General features: G+C 49.4%; 1 protein-coding gene across 1 annotated transcript in view; it reads left to right on the top strand.

The window, feature by feature from the left end:
• Positions 1-9,789: 9,789 nt before the first annotated feature.
• Positions 9,790-19,221, top strand: part of LOC144249866 (uncharacterized) — a 155,046-nt gene continuing 145,614 nt past the window's right edge. Inside the window, 1 exon segment of the mRNA XM_077792064.1 lies at positions 9,790-9,892. Within this exon segment, the coding sequence (XP_077648190.1) occupies positions 9,818-9,892 (75 nt within the window). The 5' untranslated portion in view covers positions 9,790-9,817.

Consider the following 19,221-nt stretch of genomic DNA (forward strand, 5'->3'; position numbering starts at 1 on the left):
AGGGCAGGAGCATGTGATGACTTGGGGCCATTCACAGGGCACCAGGCTTAGCCATTGACCCCACAGGAGAGGCTAAGTAGCCTGCCTTAGGTAACCCACCCAGGAAAGTGATCAGACTGGCCTAGTATTAGCAGGAGTCCTCCTTGAAGGATTGTCCTCAAGTCCTGAGGGGAGTGGAGGCTCCATTTACCACGTCCATGTTTGCTTATTGGAGGGTTGATAACGTGTCTGAGGAACCTGGGGCACTGCCCTCCTCAGCCAGCTGACATCAAGGTGGAAGGTGCACGGGAAACCCTCTGAAGTTCAGGTACATCACCTTAAGAGTAAGTTGCCCAGAGGTTCCCCATGAGTGACCTGGGCTTACAGCAGAACACTTGGGCTGTGTGACGTAGGCTGGCGTGATAACTCAGATGAGAATAACTTGGGTAGCATTTCCTTAAAATTATTTTTGAAGAATAAGAAACTGCAGTTTATATACAGGAAAAAATTCAAAAGCCATCCAGCAGAGGGTGCCAAAGTCATGTCTCCTAGAATTCCTAATCTCGACTCTTTGTCCTTAAATCTTGCCTTTAAAAAAATAAATACAAATAGACTTTTTCTTCTAAAATGCCATTAAACAGATTTGGGGAGTAAAGAAAATAAACCTTAAAAACATAACTTTTAGGGATTGGGGTTGTGGTTCAGAGGTAGAGAGCTTGCCTAGCATGAGGCATTGGGTGCAATCCTCAGCACCACATAAAAATAAAATAAAAGATATTGTGTCCACCTATAACTAAAAAATAGGCTCAGTGAGGTTGTACGTACAATGACATTTACAAACAATAATATTAAAAAACATATCTTTTGAAATGTTATAAACTAAACGTGCGTAGAGTCTGGGGGTGTAGCTCTGTGGTGGAGCTCTTGCCTGGCCTGTGTGCAAGGGCCTGCTTCAAACCCCACCATCCTAAGAAAGAAACTTACAAGCAGCCAGAGAGGTGGCACTGCACCCGCAGGACTGAAGCGCGCTTTGTGTGCTGGTCACCCTTGCTTCCTCATTTCCTGTGACCTCATTGTCATTCTAGCCTCCAAATTCAGCTCTTAATGCTGGTGCTCTGCTTTGAGTCCATCAGTAGGGACCTCCTTGGGGTAGAGTGGAGCCCAGAGGGTTAGCGGCAGTGTCTGTCTTACATTGTCCCTACTGAAAATAAAATATCCAATTCCATGAATTTTGGTATTTTTCTTTTTTAAAAAAATAAAGTCTGGGCATAGATGCATTGCATCCAAGAAATTATTTTAGATATTTATAGCAAGAAGGAAAGAACAGGTTTCCTTTTCCACTGCCTGTACACTTGGAAACAATATCCTTATAAAAGGCAGTTGCAGATTTCCCCTTCTGATAATGGAGGAGTGCCTCTGTGGGACCTGCCCTTCCCACAGACTGCTCTAGACAATTAGAGTCACGGCTACCTGGAGACAACTGGACTGAGGAGGCCCAGGGCACCAGAGGGAAGTCAAGGCTTGCGTGAAGGAAACTGCAGGCTCCAGTTCACAAGGGATTGAAACCCAGACTTAAAACCGGGTTCACTGGTTTGAAGAACTGGAAGAGCTCAGGAGCAGCACAGGGGCTGGGAAGAACAAGAGAAATTGCTGAAGAAGAATGCTAGCCATGTCCCCAGGGGATGGTGGCATTGGGATGGGAGGCCTGGGGAAGGTGATCAGCTGATGAGGGTGGGGCCCTCAGGAGTAGATTAGTGCCCTTATGAGCGATGCCCCTGAACTCCCTGTTCCTTCTGCCATGTGAGGACACATGGAGAAAAGAGCTGCCTGAGAAGAGAAAGCAGGCCCTCCCAGACAGCACCTGGATCAAGCCTCCTGGCCTCCAGAGCTGTAAGAAACACACGCTCGTTGTGAAGACCCCCTCCTTGTTATAGCAGTGCACACTCGTCTAACCAGAGACAAAGCAGGTAAGCACCAAATTCTGGATCTAAAATCTTCCCTCGGCTGCGTCACGGGCTCTCCCTCAGCTGTGTGTGTATGGGGATGACTGCATCCATCTCCGGCTGACAAGTGGAACCTGGAGATCTGTTCACACCACAGGAAACAAAACTAGACCTTGATTCCAACCAAGTAAATTGCCTACTAAACAAGAATGTGAGGATGACATCAGAGAAAATGGCAGAATAAAGACCTGAAAGTTTGCCCCTTCATTAGGGAAAAAAAAATGCTCACTGAGACCCTGTCTCAAAATTTAATAAAAATAAGAACTGGCAGCTGGGTGAGGTGGCGTATGTCCATAATCCCAGCAGCTTGGGAGGCTGAGGCAGGAGGATTGTGAGTTCAAAGCCAACCTCAGCCGAAGCCATAAGGGACTCTGTGAGACCTTGTCTCAAAATATTTTTAAAAGGCTGGGGATGTGGCTTGGTGGTTAAGTACTCCTGGATTCAATCATCCCCCGTACCAAAAAAATAACCCTCAGAATCAACTTTTTCAAAACTTTAGAAATTAACTAATAGCAATCTGAGGAGCATTTACTCAAGAAAAATAGCTGAACCTCAGTAAGAAGAGCAAACACTGTGGTGTTTTAATATGTCTTGAGTCTGGAGCTCAGTAGCAGCCTTGAAGAATAATAATGTGCTCAGGACCAGAATGGTTTCAGAAAACAAAATCTTCAAAAATGAATATTGGAATATAACTAACAGAACATTGTCAATGAATTGGACAACTTGGGTGAAATAGACAAATTTCTAGAAGACACAAATTACTGGAACTGACTCAAGAATAAACAGTCTCAATAGACCCATGAGATTCAATTAGGAATTGTTTTTATGACTTCACCGAAGTCCAGGCCCAGATGGCTTCACCACTGAACTCTACAGACATGTAAAGGAAATTATTATTAATTATTCAAAAACTCTTCCGAAAAACAGAAGAGGGAACACTTTCCAACTTATTCTATGAGGTCAGTATCACTCTGATGCCAAAACTAACCAACGGCAACACAAGAGGGGGAAATAAAAACTGCAGACCAGTGTCTTGCATTAATTACATGGAAACAAATATCCGCGACATATATACAGCAACACATAAAAAGATTTATACACCTGATGCAGTTATCGGTAGATACAGGAAAAACATTTACCAAAATTGAACGCCAAATAAAAAACTCAACAAACCAGCAAGAAGGGAATTTCCTTAGCATGATAAAAGGCATCTACAAAAAAAAAAAAAAAAAAAAAAAACTACATAGTTAACATGATACTCAAAGAAAAAAGACTGGCGCTCTCCCTCTGCTGAGGTCTGAATGTTTGTGTCTGCAATACTAAGATGAAATCTCATCCCCAGTGTAGCAGTATCAGGAAGTGAGGCCTTTACAGGTAATTAGATCCTGAGGATGGAGCCTCATGAATGGGATTAATGCCCTTGAAAAGAGGCACCTCTTCCACCGGGGAGGACACAGCAAGCAGGTACCATCCTGGAGGCAGAGTTTGAGCCTCACCAGAGACTGAATCTGCTGGCACCTTGATCATGGGATTCCCAGTCTCTGGAACTGTGAACAGTAAATGTCTGTTATTGATATACCAAGTCCAAGATATTTTGTTACAGCAGCCTGAGTGGACTCAGACACCCCCTCAGCTCTGGCACAAAAGAGGATGTCCACTCTCACATCTATTCAACACTGCACTGGAGCTCCTTGTCAGGACAACCAGATAAGAAAAAGGAAGAAAAGTTATTGAGATTAGAATGGAGAAAGTATCTCTATTTGCAGATTATATTATCTTGTATATAGAAAACGACAGAACAATAATGAATTCAGGGAAGGTGCAGGATGTCAGATCAATGTACAAACATCAATATTATATTCATATATTTACAGTTAATAATTCAAAAATGAAAGGTTAAAAACATCCACTTACAGTTGCATCAAAAGAAGACAATACAGAGCTGAAATATAGCTCAGTGGTAGAGAGCATGTCAAGTCGTGTGAATCCCTGGGTTCTTTCCCCAGCAGCACACAAAAAAGGTTCCTTTAAAGGAATAAAATACTTAGGAATGAATCTGACAAAAGTAGTGCAAAACTGTACAAAACATTTTTGAAAGAAATTGAAAACTACAAAACATTTTTGAAAGAAATTGAAAAGATATAAATGAACTAAAAAAAATGCTTATGGTAAGATGACCTACCATTATTAATAGGGTAATAGCCCCCAGATTGACCTATAGATATAAGAAGACCCCAACAGAATCTCAGCTGACTTTTGTAGAAACTGAGAAACCAATTCTAAAATTTATATGGAATTTCAAGGAACCCAGTTCGCTAATTCCTAGATACAGTGGAGGACTTGCTTGTTGGAGCACCCCTTTGATATGCAAACAATCAATCCTGAACCCACTCTCCCACCTACCTCCTTTTATGGAACTCCTGCCTCCTTTAATTGAGGACACTATCCTGCCCAAATCACCATAGGAAGTAGACAACTAGGGAATTCCCTGAAGCCCAAACCCCACCACGCTACTCCGACCATCCCATCAGCCTGCTTAGCTTGCTTACCTTGCTGGGCCCATTTCTGCAGAAGTCACTGTAAAGTTTCTGGCCCACAGTTCTCTCTGTCTGCCCCTCTGTCTTGAGCACTTCCCCTTGTGGCCCTGCATCATGTGCCATTCCTCCCACGTGGGAATAAACATCCCTTCCTCCATATCAATTGTTTTCCTGTCTATGTGTTACTGTAACTGTTAAATCCCAGGTCCCATTCAAAGATAAGGGGCAGAAACCAATGAAATTGAAAACAGACAATGGAGAAAGTGAACAACGTCAAAAGTTAACTCTTTGAAAAGATAAACACCATTGATAAATGACTAGCTATAATCATTAAGAGACCACATAAATCATTAATATCAGGAATGAAATTGGGGCTATAACTACAGACCCAACAGACAGTAAAAAGATAATAAGAAAATACTACTACTTTATGCCAATAAGCTTGAAAAATTAGATAAAATGAGAAAATTCCTTAAAAATAACAATTTGGGGGCTGGGGTTGTGACTCAATGGTAGAGTGCTTGCCTAGCATGTGTGAGGTACTGGGTTCGATCCTCAGCACCACATTAAAAAAATAAGTCTATAAAATAAATAAAAATATATTGAAAAAATAATAATTTGTCATAACTGAGATGAAACAATTTATCATGACAGGATGAAAGAAAATATCCAATTATACACACACATTACTTAGTGATGATTTTAGACTTACAAAAAAGTTGCACATTAGACAGTGTTCTCCCACCTTTTTTAAAAAAAAACAGAGAGAGAGAATTTTTTAATATTTATTTCCTTTTTAGTTTTTGGCAGACACAACATCTTTGTTTGTATGTGGTGCTGAGGATCAAACCTGGGCGGCACGCATGCCAGGCGAGCACGCTACAGCTTGAGCCACATCCCCAGCTCCTGTGTTCTTCCACCTTTATCCAGGACCCCTCTGTTCAACATTCATTCAAACTTCAGCTTGATATTGGGAAACTCCCTGAAGTACTCTAAGCCTCAGCTTGCCCATCTGTAGAGTGGGAATAAGGGGACCCAATTCACCAGGTTGCCATGAAGACCACGTGGAAACTTGTGAAGTGCTTAGCACAGGGATTGGCATGGAATGGGCGCTTGGGAATGTGTGTTCCCTTCTTATGTTATACCTGCATGAAAGACCATCAGAGTCAGTGTTGGCAATGGCCCCTTACCTGTGTGCCTACTGTGTGCTGAGGCTTGTTAGGCACTTGATTATTTTGAAATCTCATAATGACTTTTTTTTTTCTTTTTTTCTTTTTGGTACTGGGGATTGAACCAGGCCACGTAACCACTGAACCACATCCCCAGAAAGAAAAATATATTTATATTTTATTTAGAGACAGGGTGTCACTAAGTTGCTGAGGCTGGCTTTGAACTCGATCCTCCTGCCTCAGCCTCCTGAGCCACTGGGATTACAGGCGTGCATCACCGTGCCCGCTGATAAGCATTTTTTATTCCATTACCTAGATGAGGAAGCTGAGAGTTGCAGGTCCACGCTGGCAGCATAGAGGGAGCGAGGCTCGCCCAGCCAGGTCTGACTTCAAGGATTGTGTTCTCGCCTACTTCCACCATCTGTCCCTTCCTGAGGCGTTTGAACTTCTATGCACAATGACGTTTGTGGATTTTCAAAGCTGTCCTCCTTTTGACAGATATTAACTGATGTTTGGTCTTTAATTATGGCACAGTGAAATCTGTCTTTCTCCAGGCTTTATCTTCTGAACTGGGAGGGTTTTCTCGGGAGGTTTCTTCTGGCTGTCCTGACATCATGCACAAGCAGACAGTCTCTTCAGTGTTTGCCGCGGGACTGCAAGGTCTCGTTGGCTAGAGCTCCAGATACCATGCGAGAGCATAATGTAGCGCCTGGCACAGGGCCGAGCCTGGCACAAGGCCATGCCTCGAGTGGGCACTCAGTAAATATTTGTGTAATGAATGAATGGGATGAAGTCACTGCTCTCCTGCTGAATGATCCCTCCCACCCCCTCTCCGCTGTCCCTCGTCTGTTACCCTGGGTTAGCCTAACATGCTGGGCTTTGTTCCTGGGGCCCCTTGTGGGTGTTTGGGGGCTGATGACATTTACAGCCACAGATACAAGTGGGATAGAGGAGGTAAGAGGAGAAGATCTGCAAACAAGATTCAGCCATAGGGAGGCAAACCAGTAAGAAGTCCCTGAACCCCAAAAGGGTGGACAGCATTAGCAGGGCCGCCAAGAGGGACCCAGAGCATCCTGCGGGACCCCTCCGGAGTCGCTGGTCCCCCCCCCCATGCCACCTCTGGTCCAGGCTTAAGCCCAGATTTCTACAAATCTTCCCCTGTTGCTTCGCATTCCTGAGCTACCGGGAGAATATGAGTGAATTGGAGAGCTCCTCCCAGGACACAGCAAGGGGTCCTGCCAAAAAACCTTTGGAACTATTTTCTTTGTGCTGATCCCCCTCCCACCACCTCCAAAACCAATCCTCCAGCATTCCAGAATATTCTTCTGAAAGTTACATAGGAAATAGAAGGAACAGAACAGTTGATAGGTCCATCCAATTAGCTTATATTCACAGACCGTCTACTTTTAGACAGCTGGCCAAGTTTCAACTGTGGAGAGCCTGCCTCAGTCTCTGCAGATCCAGGGTGGTCGAGGACAGAGACAAAAGAGACATCAGACCTTATGCCAGCCCAGACAGCAAAGCACTAAACAGAACGCAGTCATAGGGTAACACATGAAGTTAGTAAGTAATAACAACAAATCCCTGTTGAAACTTAGAAACATTTGAAATTTAAAATATAAAATTCCTAAAATCCTATAATCACAGATTTGATATAAGTAATTTTACTGTACCCCAATAGTGAAAGAGGGCTAAGGTCTCCTGTAGGAGCAGCATTCTGGGAGGGGCCAAATTTGCATACCTTGGGACATCACTCGATCATGGCCTGCATCAGTTCGCTCTGATGCAGGAAGCCAAGAGTCTCCTCCAACTTCATGACTGTAGGAAAGGCAGGAGAAGAGAAAAGGAGAATTATCTCCACCAATGTCTGGCTCCCAGGGGACAGAGCTGGACCTTCCAGTGGAGCTTTCCATGTAAATACAAGATGGGGTAAAACACAAACAGCCACACTGACCAGAATGGAACCTTTCATTCACAGAGGGAGAGTACTGCCAGGGAGGGGGATGCTGGGCTTTTGGCATGGATGGCATACACATGGGAGAAGGAGGCTGAAAACCACAATCTCCATAGGCTGCCTTGGATGGGGCCATTGCTGTCCCCTTCTCTCCGTCTGGACAGGGAGAAGCAGTGTTCTGACCAGGACTCTCTTCAGGAATGCAAGACAAGGGAACACAAGCTCTGCTCTGCTTCCCCGAACAGGGACAGGAAGGAGAAGCTCAGCAGATTTCCTGGGTAGCCAAGGCTCCGGTGGCCAGCCTGTACCAGTGAGGTTCTGATTGGTTCCCGAGGACAGGCTATGGGCTGAATGTTTGTGGTCCCCACCCCTACCACCATTCCATATGTTGAAAATCAAATCCCCAACATGATGGTATTAGGAGGTTGGGCTTCTGGGAGATGATTAGTGCTATGGTCCCCAAAGTCCCTATGTTCATTCAGGACTATTCAGAGGGGAAATGATCGGATCACAAGAGCTATGACCTGATCAGTCCATCCTAGTTTGAATGGACTGGGTGTTAACTCAGGGCACGGGGGTCATGGCTGGAGGAGATGGATCACTGGGGGTGTGCCCTGGAAAGGTTCATTTCCCTATGGTCCCCTCCCCTTTCTCTCTCTGCTTTCTGGTCACCATGAGTGGGGCAGCTTTTCCTGTTTCCCACCCTTTCGCCATGATGTTCTGCCTCACCCCTGGGCCAGAGCAATTGGAGTCAGCCTACCAAATCCCCGAAAATGAGAGCCAAAATAAACTTACCCTCCTCTGAGTTGTTCTTGTCAGGTATTTTGGTCACAGCAATGCAAAGCTGACTAACAGGTCACAGGGGCTCCACCTTTATGAGTGGGGTTAGTGCAGTCTGCTTATAAAAGGGGCCCCAGAGAGCTCCTCTGCCTATTCCACCAGGCGAGCATGCCACAAGAAGCTGCCTCTATGGAGCCAGGAAGTGGCCCTCCCCAGCGCAGGACTTTGCCATGCCTTGCTTTTGGACTCCCCAGCCTAGAGAACTGAGAGAAATACCAAGACCAGGAGAGGATGCCAACCTTCCTTTCCGGCTGCCAGTGGGAAATCTTCTGAACCCCTTCCTTGAGCTCTTGAGCTCACTGAAATGTGGAGGAGGAGACAGATTCAGGCCTGGCCAGACTTGGTATGCACCACAAGTGGCATCCTGGGTTGCCTTCTTCCCTAAGAGCTAAATCATGTTTTCTAGGAGCGTAAGTGGGAGGCATCTGGTCCCCCCTCAGCTCTTGGGTGCAGGGAACCTGGGACTGCTCCTGCCTGCCCTTCCCAGCTGTTTCCTTTTCCGCCTTCACAAGGTTCTAGAACCTGACTTCGATTTTAAACTGTTTCCCCTTTCCTTGGGAGATCAGTGGAAACCAGGAGAAGGCTGTAGATTCTTAGTTTCTCTGGGTGCCCTTAAACCCTCAGCGGCGTCATTTAGGGGATTCTAGACTCCTCTCGGTTGGAGAGCTTATTCTAACCTATGCCACGTTTAGGAAGCCCATCACCTGTCCTCACAGTGTCGCGGAGAAAGGTGTCCTTGTTGGAGCTGTGAAGTAGGGCCGACCTAGATTTGGATCTTCACTCTGCTCCCTGTCCCTGGGTGATATCAGCCTCTGTCTCCCCGATTGGGAAATGAGGATGGTCTCGCGTGGACCAGCCCAGGATGGGCTACTGGTCTCCAGCACGTGTGCGGGACCCCGGCCGCTCTTTCCCGCGAAGGCCCTGAGGATGCCCACGCTCGTCCTCGGCGTCGCGCCCGGCCTCCTCGGGGCGCCGCGGCTTGGGCGCGCTCCCAGGCGCATTCCTGGCCGGGCAGCCCCTCCTCCCTCGGTCTTGGCCAAGGGGCTGGCGCCTCCCCGCCTCGCCGGGGCCGTCTCGTGCCGGCGGCGGCGGCTGCGGACGCTGGTGGCCGCGGGGGCTGCAGGGTCCGGCGCGCCGCGCACCTGGCCCAGAGACTGCGCCTCGGCAGCGCGGCGCCGATCCCCGAGGGGCCGCTCTGCGCCCGGCGCCTCCCGGGTCCCCGCGCGCCCGCCGCTCCGGGCCCTGCAGGGGCAGCTGCGGCATCTCCGGGAAGGGCTCGGCAGGGAGGGCGCCGAGTGATCTCCCTTCCCAGGCAGCGAGGTTCTGATTGGCAAGATGGTGCCCCACTCTTGGCGCGCGCTCTTCCTTCTCCTGCTGCTCCTCGCCTGCCCTGCGTCGCGGGCTTCCCAGGTCAGTGTCCCTGCAGCCCGCCGCTCCCTGTCCGGCTCGCGGGAGAGGCACCACTGAGGCGGGAGGGACCGGGCTTGCCACATGGCACTCGGACGCTCGGGGCGGGGGCTTGGAGCGAGTGTCCGGCTGCGCTTCAGTTTTCGGAGAAGCGCAGAGTCCCCCATCTGTCATCTCAGATGCGTCTCGGGCCAGGCGCCTGGGAGGACCCGGGCGGGTCTAGCGGGGCAGTTTGTGCGAAGCGTCGATCCGCCGGGAGAGGGCTCCGCGTGAGAACCGGGGAGGAGGCAGAGGTCTCCCGGACTTCGGAGACGGGGTCTTTCTGGGTCTCCGTGAGCGCTCCCAGCCATCCTGTAGGTTGGAGAGCGTCCCGCCCTCCAGCCCGGCATTCACACTGTGACTGGAGTGTTCCTGGCGCCACACACCTCAAACCCCACAGAACTTTCTTGGCCGGTCAGCTCTTCCCAGGGGGACTGACTGGGGAGCTTCTGAGTCCGTGCGCTCCGAGCCCGCGACCGCGTTTTCTTCCACGCACGTACAGGCAGCTTGCTCTCTTTTTGCGGTTTATGTTTGTTCAAGTCCCACTGGGTTTATTTACTCCATCAGATTCACGTTCCCATTAACTATTAGGAACTGGTTTTTAAAGCCACAATGCAGATAAAGATGCATCTTATTGAGGTGGACCTGGAATCGCCAAGTTCAGAGCCAGCATCCAGCAGACGAAACTAACTTGGGCAGTCAGAGATTCCTTCCCTCTGAGAGGGGCCTGGCCCTGGACAGCCCACCAGTTACCCAGACCTTCACTGCCACCGACAGCAAACAAAGTGGCTGTATGTGGAGGGGAGGGGACAGATGCCACCAGGATTCTGTAGGCTTCTTCCAGGCACTGCATCCTCCTAGCAGCCGGGAAGCAGGATCCTGGTCACCCCCATGTTGCAGATAAGGAAATTGAGACCCAAGGAGTCTGTGACTTAGTCAAGATTACACCTCCAGGAAAGAGAAGTGTAAATCCAGCGGCCCTTGTGAGACTCCAAGCCTCCCTTGCTTGCAGACTCTTAACTGTACTCCTTGCATTGGGGCAAAATCCTTGGAACAAAAATTGGGACAAAAGCCTGGCAGGCATGCCCCAGGCTATCTGGAAACCCCCTGGAGTATAAGAAGGGACTCCCGGGAGGGAAAATTAGCTTCAGACCAGACCTGGTGAGGATAGTGCTATCAGTGGTACTTAGGCTTCTCGGGGCTGCTCAGCAGCTAGGCACTCAGAGGCCCCATTTGGGGCCACAATGAACCCATCCCCAGAGAAATGGAATCTCCCACTAACTTCACAGACACCAAACAAAACAAAATCTGCATCCTGAGTTCATCCCAGCAGCACAGGAGGGTGCATCCTCTAGGGGTTCCCTAGCCCTGGCCCTGGAGGGGGCAGAGTATGCAATGAGAAGCTTGATGCCCAGCCCTGCATCACCTGATCTTAGGTGCTCAGGCAAATGTCTGCCTCCTGAGAGCACCTGGGAAACAGGTGAGACTCAGGCAGCTGTCCCCAACATTGCAGCTGCTGCACCCAAAATGAACCTTCTGGGGCACCGTTCTCAGGAGATGGGGATCCACTCCCTGCCTGCCACATCCAGCTGTCTGCGATTCTAAGCTGTAAGAGCACCTGACTCAGGGGCAGGGGAGCAAGAGAGACTGTTCATTGATGCTTATTTCAACGTTCATGTGACTTGCACTCCCCACCCCTCCTCCACTCCAGCCTGCCCAGGCAAGCCTGAGGGGTGAACCACAGGGAGGCCTCTGGCTGGCTGGCCCCCATGCTTGCTGGAGTAAGCATTACCTGGCTTCTTCTCATCTTTCAGATCTCTGCTCAGATAAGCACCCCTCTGCCAAGGCCTTCCGGACCTCCTCTGTCCCTGCATTTTCTATTATTAAGGGAAGTGGAAGGTGGCTTTGCGCAGGGTCTGCAGCAGGGACCCTGGGCCTGGCCAGGCTCCCAACACCCCTCCTGTCTCCAGGGCTTTCCGCTACCTCCCACTTGTGAGCAGTCTGTCTTGAGTCATTTTTCCAGGTGTTTTGTGACTGGTTGATGGAGAGTGGGTGGTTGCTGGGAGGCAGGGGAGGTCAAGCAGCAGGGGGACCTTGCAAGGGTGGCTGTTTCTCAAAGCTGTGCCCTCTTTTCCCACAGGAGAAAACTGGCTTCACTGGGGAGACAGGAAACATGTTTACCCACCCCTGCTACCCCCCCCCCTCCAGCCCAGAGGTTCTAGAGAAGCACAGGCTCCCAGCTCCTCCTTGCCTGTGAGGTGGGCAAGGTGTTAGAGGTGGAGGGGTTGGGATGTTTCAGAGGCTCCCCCCTCCCCAAACCTTTCTGACCTGAGATGTGTCAGGGTTCCAAATCCCACCATTACAGGGTTATGTTTTGGTCCATCACTTTCTTCTTCTTCTCCTTCTTCTCCTCCTTCTCCTCCTTCTCCTCCTTCTCCTCCTTCCTCTTCTGCTTCTTCTTCGTAATGTGGTTGAACCCAGGGACCTTAACCACAGAGCCACATCCCCAGACCTTTTTTAGAGGCAGGGTCTCGCTAAGTTGCTGAGGCTGGCTTTGAACTAGAGATCCTCCTGCCTCAGCCTCCTGAATTGCTGGGATTACAGGCGTTCAACACCACACCCAGTTGGTCGATCACATTTTACAGTTAAATAAAAACACGTTTTTAGTGTTCATTTCCATTATTTTAACCATAGATCTGTGGCAACCACACCACTACAATTAGGATACAGAGTGGTTCCACCACCCCCAAAACTACACCATGCCGCCTTGTGAAAAGTCACACCAGACCATCCCCTATAACCATCATCTGTCCTGCGTCACCAAAGTACCATCTTCTCCAGTGTCATAGCAATAGGATCAAGCGGGGCAAAGCCTTTGAACTTGGCTTCTTTAGCATCAGTGTTCCAGGTCCCCCTGTTGGCGTGGGCTGCACAGCGCCCTACCATGGTGTCACCTCCAGTTTGGGGCAGTTATGAGTAGAACGGCTATAAACATTTACACACAGCTTTAGTGTGGCTGTAAATTCTCATTTCTCTTGGGAAATACTTAGGAATGGAATTGCTGGGTCATTTGGTCAATGGAAGTTTCACTTTGTAAGGAATCGCCAAGCTGTGTTTCTTTCTTTCTTAATCTTATTTATTTACTTGTTTTGGTGGGGTTCTTTTTTTTTTTTGTCTTTTTTGGAACTGGGGGTCAAACCCAGGGCTGTGCGAGTGCAAGGCAGACGCTTTGCCACTGAGCTACACCCCAGCCCAAGCTGTGTTTCTTAACTGATGTCACCTTTTACATTCCTGCCAGCATCACATGAGACACCCAGTTGCAGGCTGGGGACATGGGCTCCGTGTGCTAAGGCCCTGGGTTCAATCTTCACTTCCTGTGCTTATTTGCCACGTGACTAGTTTGTTGGGTGAAGCACCCATTCAGGGTCGTGTTGTTGTTCAGGCTGGCCTCTGACCCCTAGCTTCAAGTGATCTGCTGCTCAGTTGCCACGTAGTTGGGACTACAGGGTGCGTCACGGTGCGTCACTGTGCGTCACTGTGCATCACTTGGCATCACTGTGTCAAGCTTGCCCGCTCTTGTTGCTGTTGTTGTTGTTTGTTTGTTTGTTTTGTTTTATATGGAGACAAAGCCAAGGGCGCTTAACCACTGAGCCACATACCCAGCCTTTTTATATTTTATTTGGATACAAAGTCTTGCTAAGTTGAATAAGGCCTTGCTAAATTGCTGAGGCTGGCTTAGAACTTGTGATCATCCCACCTCAGCCTCCCGAGCCGCTGGGAGTACAGGGGTGTGCCACTGTACCTAGCCAGCTTGCTCATTTTAAAAATGTTTTATTTATCTTCTTGTTGTTCAGTTTTGAGTGCTCTTTACATATTTTGTATACTAGTTCTTTTTTTAAACATGCGAGTTACAAATATTTTCTCCCAGTTTGTGGCTTATTTTGTAACTTTTTTTAAAAAACAATGTCTTTTCTAGAATAAAGACTTTCAATTTTAACAAAGTCCTAGTTATTAATATTTTTATTTTTATGGATCAAGTTTTTGGTGGTCAAGTTCAAGAACTGTTGGCCTAAGGTCATGAAATTTTTCTTCTAAAATATTTATAGCTTTACATTTTTACTGTGGTCCATTTTTAGTGACTGTTTTTGGACCAGGGACTAAATTTAGGGGTGCTTAACCACTGAGCCACATCCCCAGCCCTTTTTTTGTATTTTATTTAGAGACAGTGTCTCACTGAGTTGCTTAGGACATCTCTAAGTTGCTGAGGCTGGCCTTGAACACTCAATCCTCCTGCCTCAGGCTCTTGAGCCACTGGGATTACAGGTGTGCGCCACCAGCCTGGCTTTTAGTGACTTTTTAAAAAAACTCACAGGTGAGGTGTGTGCGTCCCTCTGCATCCCTTGTTTATTGTTCCAGTTTGATTTGTAGACAGATAGTTGGATTCCCATTGATTCTTCCTGGCAAGTTGGTCAGAAGTCAATTCGTCGTCCACGTTTGGGATACTTCTGACCTAACTTCATCCATTGAGAAAGTCAGTCCTCCAGCTTTATCTTTCCTTTTCAAAACTGGCTATTCTCGTTTCTCTGCCTTTTCAATAGAAGTCTAGAATCAACTCATCTGTATCTACAAAAAAATCCTACTGATTATCAGTATTGCAATAAATATAGATCAATTAGGAGAGACTCAAGATCTTAAAAATATTGCACAGTGCTGAGCACAGTTTATTTAGTCTTCATTTAATCCATTGGAGTTATTTTTTTTCTTTTTTTTTTTTTTTTAGTTGTAGGTGGACACAATACTTTCATTTTATTTATGTGGTGCTGAGGATCGAACCCAGGCTCTCACACATGCGAGACGAGCGTCTACCACTGAGCCCCAGCCCCAGCCCCTCTGTCAGAGTGTTTTAGTTTTTAAGTCAAGCATGGCTCATCAGATTTATATGAAATAATGAGTTATTTCATTTTTGAAGCTATTTTAAATGGGACTTAATTTCCAATTGTGTGTTTCTAGAAGATGCCATTCCAGTGGGTTTTCCTGTGTTGTTCTTATGCCTTATGACCTTGTGGAACTCACTTATCCGTTGTATGGATTTTTTTTTTTTAGATTTCCTCATTTTTTAAATACACACAACTGTATTGTCTGTGAATAAGGGTGGTTTTATGTTCCTTCTACTCTCTTCTGTGTGTTATCTATTTAGTTTTCAGCCTGACAACATGAACTAAAACTCCCAGTACTACATTTAGGAGGAGAGTGGACAGGCTTGTCTGTTTTTTTCATCTTGGGTTGAACCCCGGTTGTTCCACCACTGAGCCACATCCTCAGCCATTTGTATTTTATATTTTGAGACAGGGTCTCGCTAAGTGACCCAGCCTGGTCTTGAACTTGCAGTCCTCCTCCCTCAGCCTCCTGAGTAGCTAGGAATCCAGGCATGTGCCACTGCGCCTGGCCATGGCCATTCCGTATTTCTAAGCAGCTGGTCTCCTGTGGTGACAGATGGACACTTTCCATTGTTCACTCCCCAGGGTACTAACCTATTTTAGCTTTTTTGCTGCTGTAACTCAAGGACCCCACCAGAGTTGCTGTAAAGTAGGAAAGGTTTATTTAGGGGCTCACAGTTTCAGAGGTCTCAGTCCATGAGAGGCTGGCTCCATTCCTTGGGCTCCAGGTGAGGCTGAGCATCAGGGCGAAAGAGTGTGGCAATGGGAAGCAGCTCAGGTGATGATCAGAAGCAGAGAGAGACTCTACTCATCAGAGACAAATATATATCTCAATCCCCACCCCGAAGCCCCCTCCTCCACCACACCCACCACCTCAGTTTCCACTCAGTTCATCCCTATCAGGATTAATTCACTGAGTGGGTCAAGCCTCTCACAGCCGAATCATTTCTCCTCTGAACCTTCTTGCGCTGTCTCCCACTTGAGCTTTTGGGGGCACCACGTCTAAACCACATCATGAACCTTTCGAGCTGTCTATTGCCTGGTGCCGTAGGTGGGTTCTGCTGAGGCCCAGAAACTGGTGGCTGTAGCCTGCGGTTGGGAGCAAGGCCAGCGGGGAGGGCGACGGGGGAGATGACCTCGTGTGCTCTCCCCGACTGACTCAACATCCACTGGCTTCCCGGGAAAACCAGTGGCTCTTGCCAGGGCAGGATTCATGACCTATTCCCCAGTCTGAGGACGAACGAGATGAAGAGGGTGGGAGAAGGGGACCCAGAGCATGTCCCTTCCCAGAACGGTGTGGCCCTGCACTTGGCCCTGGACTTGGCCTGTTAGTTGCAACTGATGCCAATGTGGTCAGGCTGCTGGGACCGCCAGGAGTGTCGGTGGGGATAGACTGCTGGTCACTCGGGAGCTCACGCTGATGAGGGGTGTCTGCCAGGGTCACAGCTCCAGGAGTGTTTGCCGACCCTGCAGGAGCCGGAGCCTCGGAGTCTTGTGCAGAGCCGAGACGGGGTATGTGGTGAGACACCGATTTGGTGCCCACAGTGGCCCTGGCACCGGGAGCAAAGCAGACAAGGGCAGCCCAGCAGTCCAATGCTGAGAGGCCTGGCGAGGCTGCAGGTCGGCATGGCACCTGGACCAGGCAGCAGGAAGTGCCAGGCAAGGTGGCTCCACGTCAGACAAGCAGAGAGTGTCCTGGCCTCGCGCTGGTTCATCTGTGTGCTCGTTCAAATGAGCACCTAGTGTATACTCGGGTCCCACACTCCACAACAAGGTCCTGGGTTATCTGAGACTTATTCTGTGCCCAGGAGAGATGCAGGGCAAGGGAGAGGTGGGATGTGGGACACTTTCTGCAGCAGGTCACATCCGGTTCTGGAGCAGATGCCCTGGGGTCCGAGTCCTGGACATGTCACTGTGGCTAAGAGACATTCTGCCTCCTCAGATACAGAGTGGGCCATCGTGGCACCCACGTCCTGGGCTGCCTTGGGCATGTAATAAAGCATTCATGTGACACATGGTTTAAGTGCCTGCTCTTGGCTCCCGCCATGACCGTCATCGCCCCTGTGACTGTTTTAGAACACAGACAAGAAGGGGACACAGTGTGAGTGTAGAAACATGAGCAGCCAGAGGAGGTAGAGCTCAAAAACTTCCAGCACGCGGGGCTCAGAGCCCAGAAGGAGGCTCCGTGGTGGACTTCCTGTCCACCTGTCTAGGCCTTGGTATCCTGGTGTTGGTCAACTTAAGTGTGGGTGGTGCTGGGAGGCATTGTTCAGAAGCCACTAGCCTTCGATCAGTAGGCTTTAAATAAAAGAGATCACCCTCATGGTATTATGGTTCGGCCTCCTGCAAAAGACGGATCCACCCCTCCCCCAGAGGAGGGGATTCTACCTTTGAGGCTGCCCTTGGACTTGAGCTACAGCCTGCAGACTTCCCTGGTCTCCAGCCTTCCAGCCCAGGAGCCGGTTCCTTACAGGCCTCTATCTTTCTCCATGTGACTTTTAGCATGTTAAATATGTGTGCTATGGATTACACAGGGATGATACCTGATACATACTAAACACATGTTCTATGTCACACTTACAGGAAGCAGACATATGTTAAATAAGCTTGTTTTGTGTGTATTCCTACTGCCTGCTTCTCCGGAGCACCCTGCCTTACGCCAGGGCCCTGGGCCGCTCCCCTGGTGAAATCCTCTCACTCCCCCAAGATGTGTCCCCTTTCCCTGCTCTCAGGCAAGGATGCCGGGTGGGGTCCCTAGGATGAGGGAGTTGAGGAGCGGTAACCGGCCTCCAGTTTGGCCTGGAGGAAGCCTTCGCCCCCTTGGGCGTGACTCCCGCTCCGAGGGCGTCAGGTCCTGGCCAGCAGGCGTACATCTGGCCAGTGCATGGTCCCTAGACCTGAAGACATCCAAACATCTGGGTTGCTGTTAGCAACGCGCTGACCTCACACATAGCTGTGGCTTAGGCAGACCAGCGCGAGAGGCAGCCCCTCCAAGTCCGAGGGGTCATCTGTGGCCATCTGAGGCTCTGGACTCTCCTGCCATAGATGGGACTCTTGAAGGGTCCTCAAACCCAGCCTGACACTGAGAAGGAGACCTTTCCGCCACGCCTCGAGGGCCACCTCCCCTGGTGCCCCCACACACCCCTGAAGGCTTTACCCTGCCTGCAGGGCCTCAGGAGCAGACTCCAGGTCTGTGAGCTCCAACAGCAGGGGCACCTGGCTAGGACGGAGGGTCAGGCCTACAGGGTGGGGTGTGGGGACCAGGAAAGCTGGGGTGTCACAGTGATCTTTGGTTATGTCCACCCCTGGCCACAGGTGGGGTCTCCAGGTCTCACATGCCTCTCCCGGGGTGGCCGTGAGCTCTGAGGAACCTCCCATGGATGCTCTGGAATGAATATGGTGAGAAATCGGCCTGGGGAAGATGTGCTGAGGAGGGGTGTGGCTGGAGTATGCTGTGGGCCTCGTTCTTCCAAGAGCCTTAGACCACCCCCCTCCATAGCTATTGGCACTGACCTGAATGTTCCAGAACCAGCTATGTCACCTCCTCCCAGCTCAGGAAGAGCTGTGTGGGCCGTGCCTGCTGTTACTTCTCTAACTGTTCAAAGAGTCTCACCCCAGAGATGGCAGATCTTGACTTTTTCCTCCTCAGTGATGGAAGAGTTTCACAGAATGTCTTTTCTTGACCCCATTTCCAATAAGTGACTACTTCAAAGAGGAGGGGATTCTAGTTTTCATTGCTTACTGTCCACAGCAGAAGCCAGGGAAGGAGCCGGGTCTGGAAGGAATGGAAACGTTTTTCGGGGATCTCTTTAGGGAGAAGAGTAGAGGGACCCAGAAGAGGCCAGAGGAGTCAGACTCGATGTGGCAGCTTCAGACCTCCTAGGTGCAGTCCCCTCCCGGTGTGCAGTCCTCCCTGGCCAGGGGTTGACCTCGGCCTGTCCATAGCCCTGGTGAGCTTTCCCGCCAGGGTAGGGGTGGCACTGAAGGAAGTGACTTGCTCCCATCGCAGCTCTTCTTGGCTCAGAGAGATGGAGGCAGGGGCATGGGAGGGAGGGGAGCAGAACCGAGGCTGAGGGTTGCCCTGCTCTGTGACAGGTACCATGGCCATGCCAGCCTAGAGGAGGAAAGCAGAGGCCAACCCTGAGTCGCTGGCACGCGCGAGCAAGAGGACATTGAGCTTTGTGCACGTGGGTCCCCCTGAGAGCTGGAACCCAATGAAACGCTCACAGATTGTGGTCCTGGGACACAATCTTTGTTTTGATGTTGTTCCTGTTTTGCACTTGGTTTAGCCAAAAGGCTAAGGTGTGGTGTGGTGTTTTTCTTTGTTTCTGAATTGTTTTGCAAGGAATATTCTGT

The sequence above is a fragment of the Urocitellus parryii genome, chromosome 12 (assembly GCF_045843805.1).
Source record: "Urocitellus parryii isolate mUroPar1 chromosome 12, mUroPar1.hap1, whole genome shotgun sequence".
Classification (NCBI taxonomy): Eukaryota; Metazoa; Chordata; class Mammalia; order Rodentia; family Sciuridae; genus Urocitellus; species Urocitellus parryii.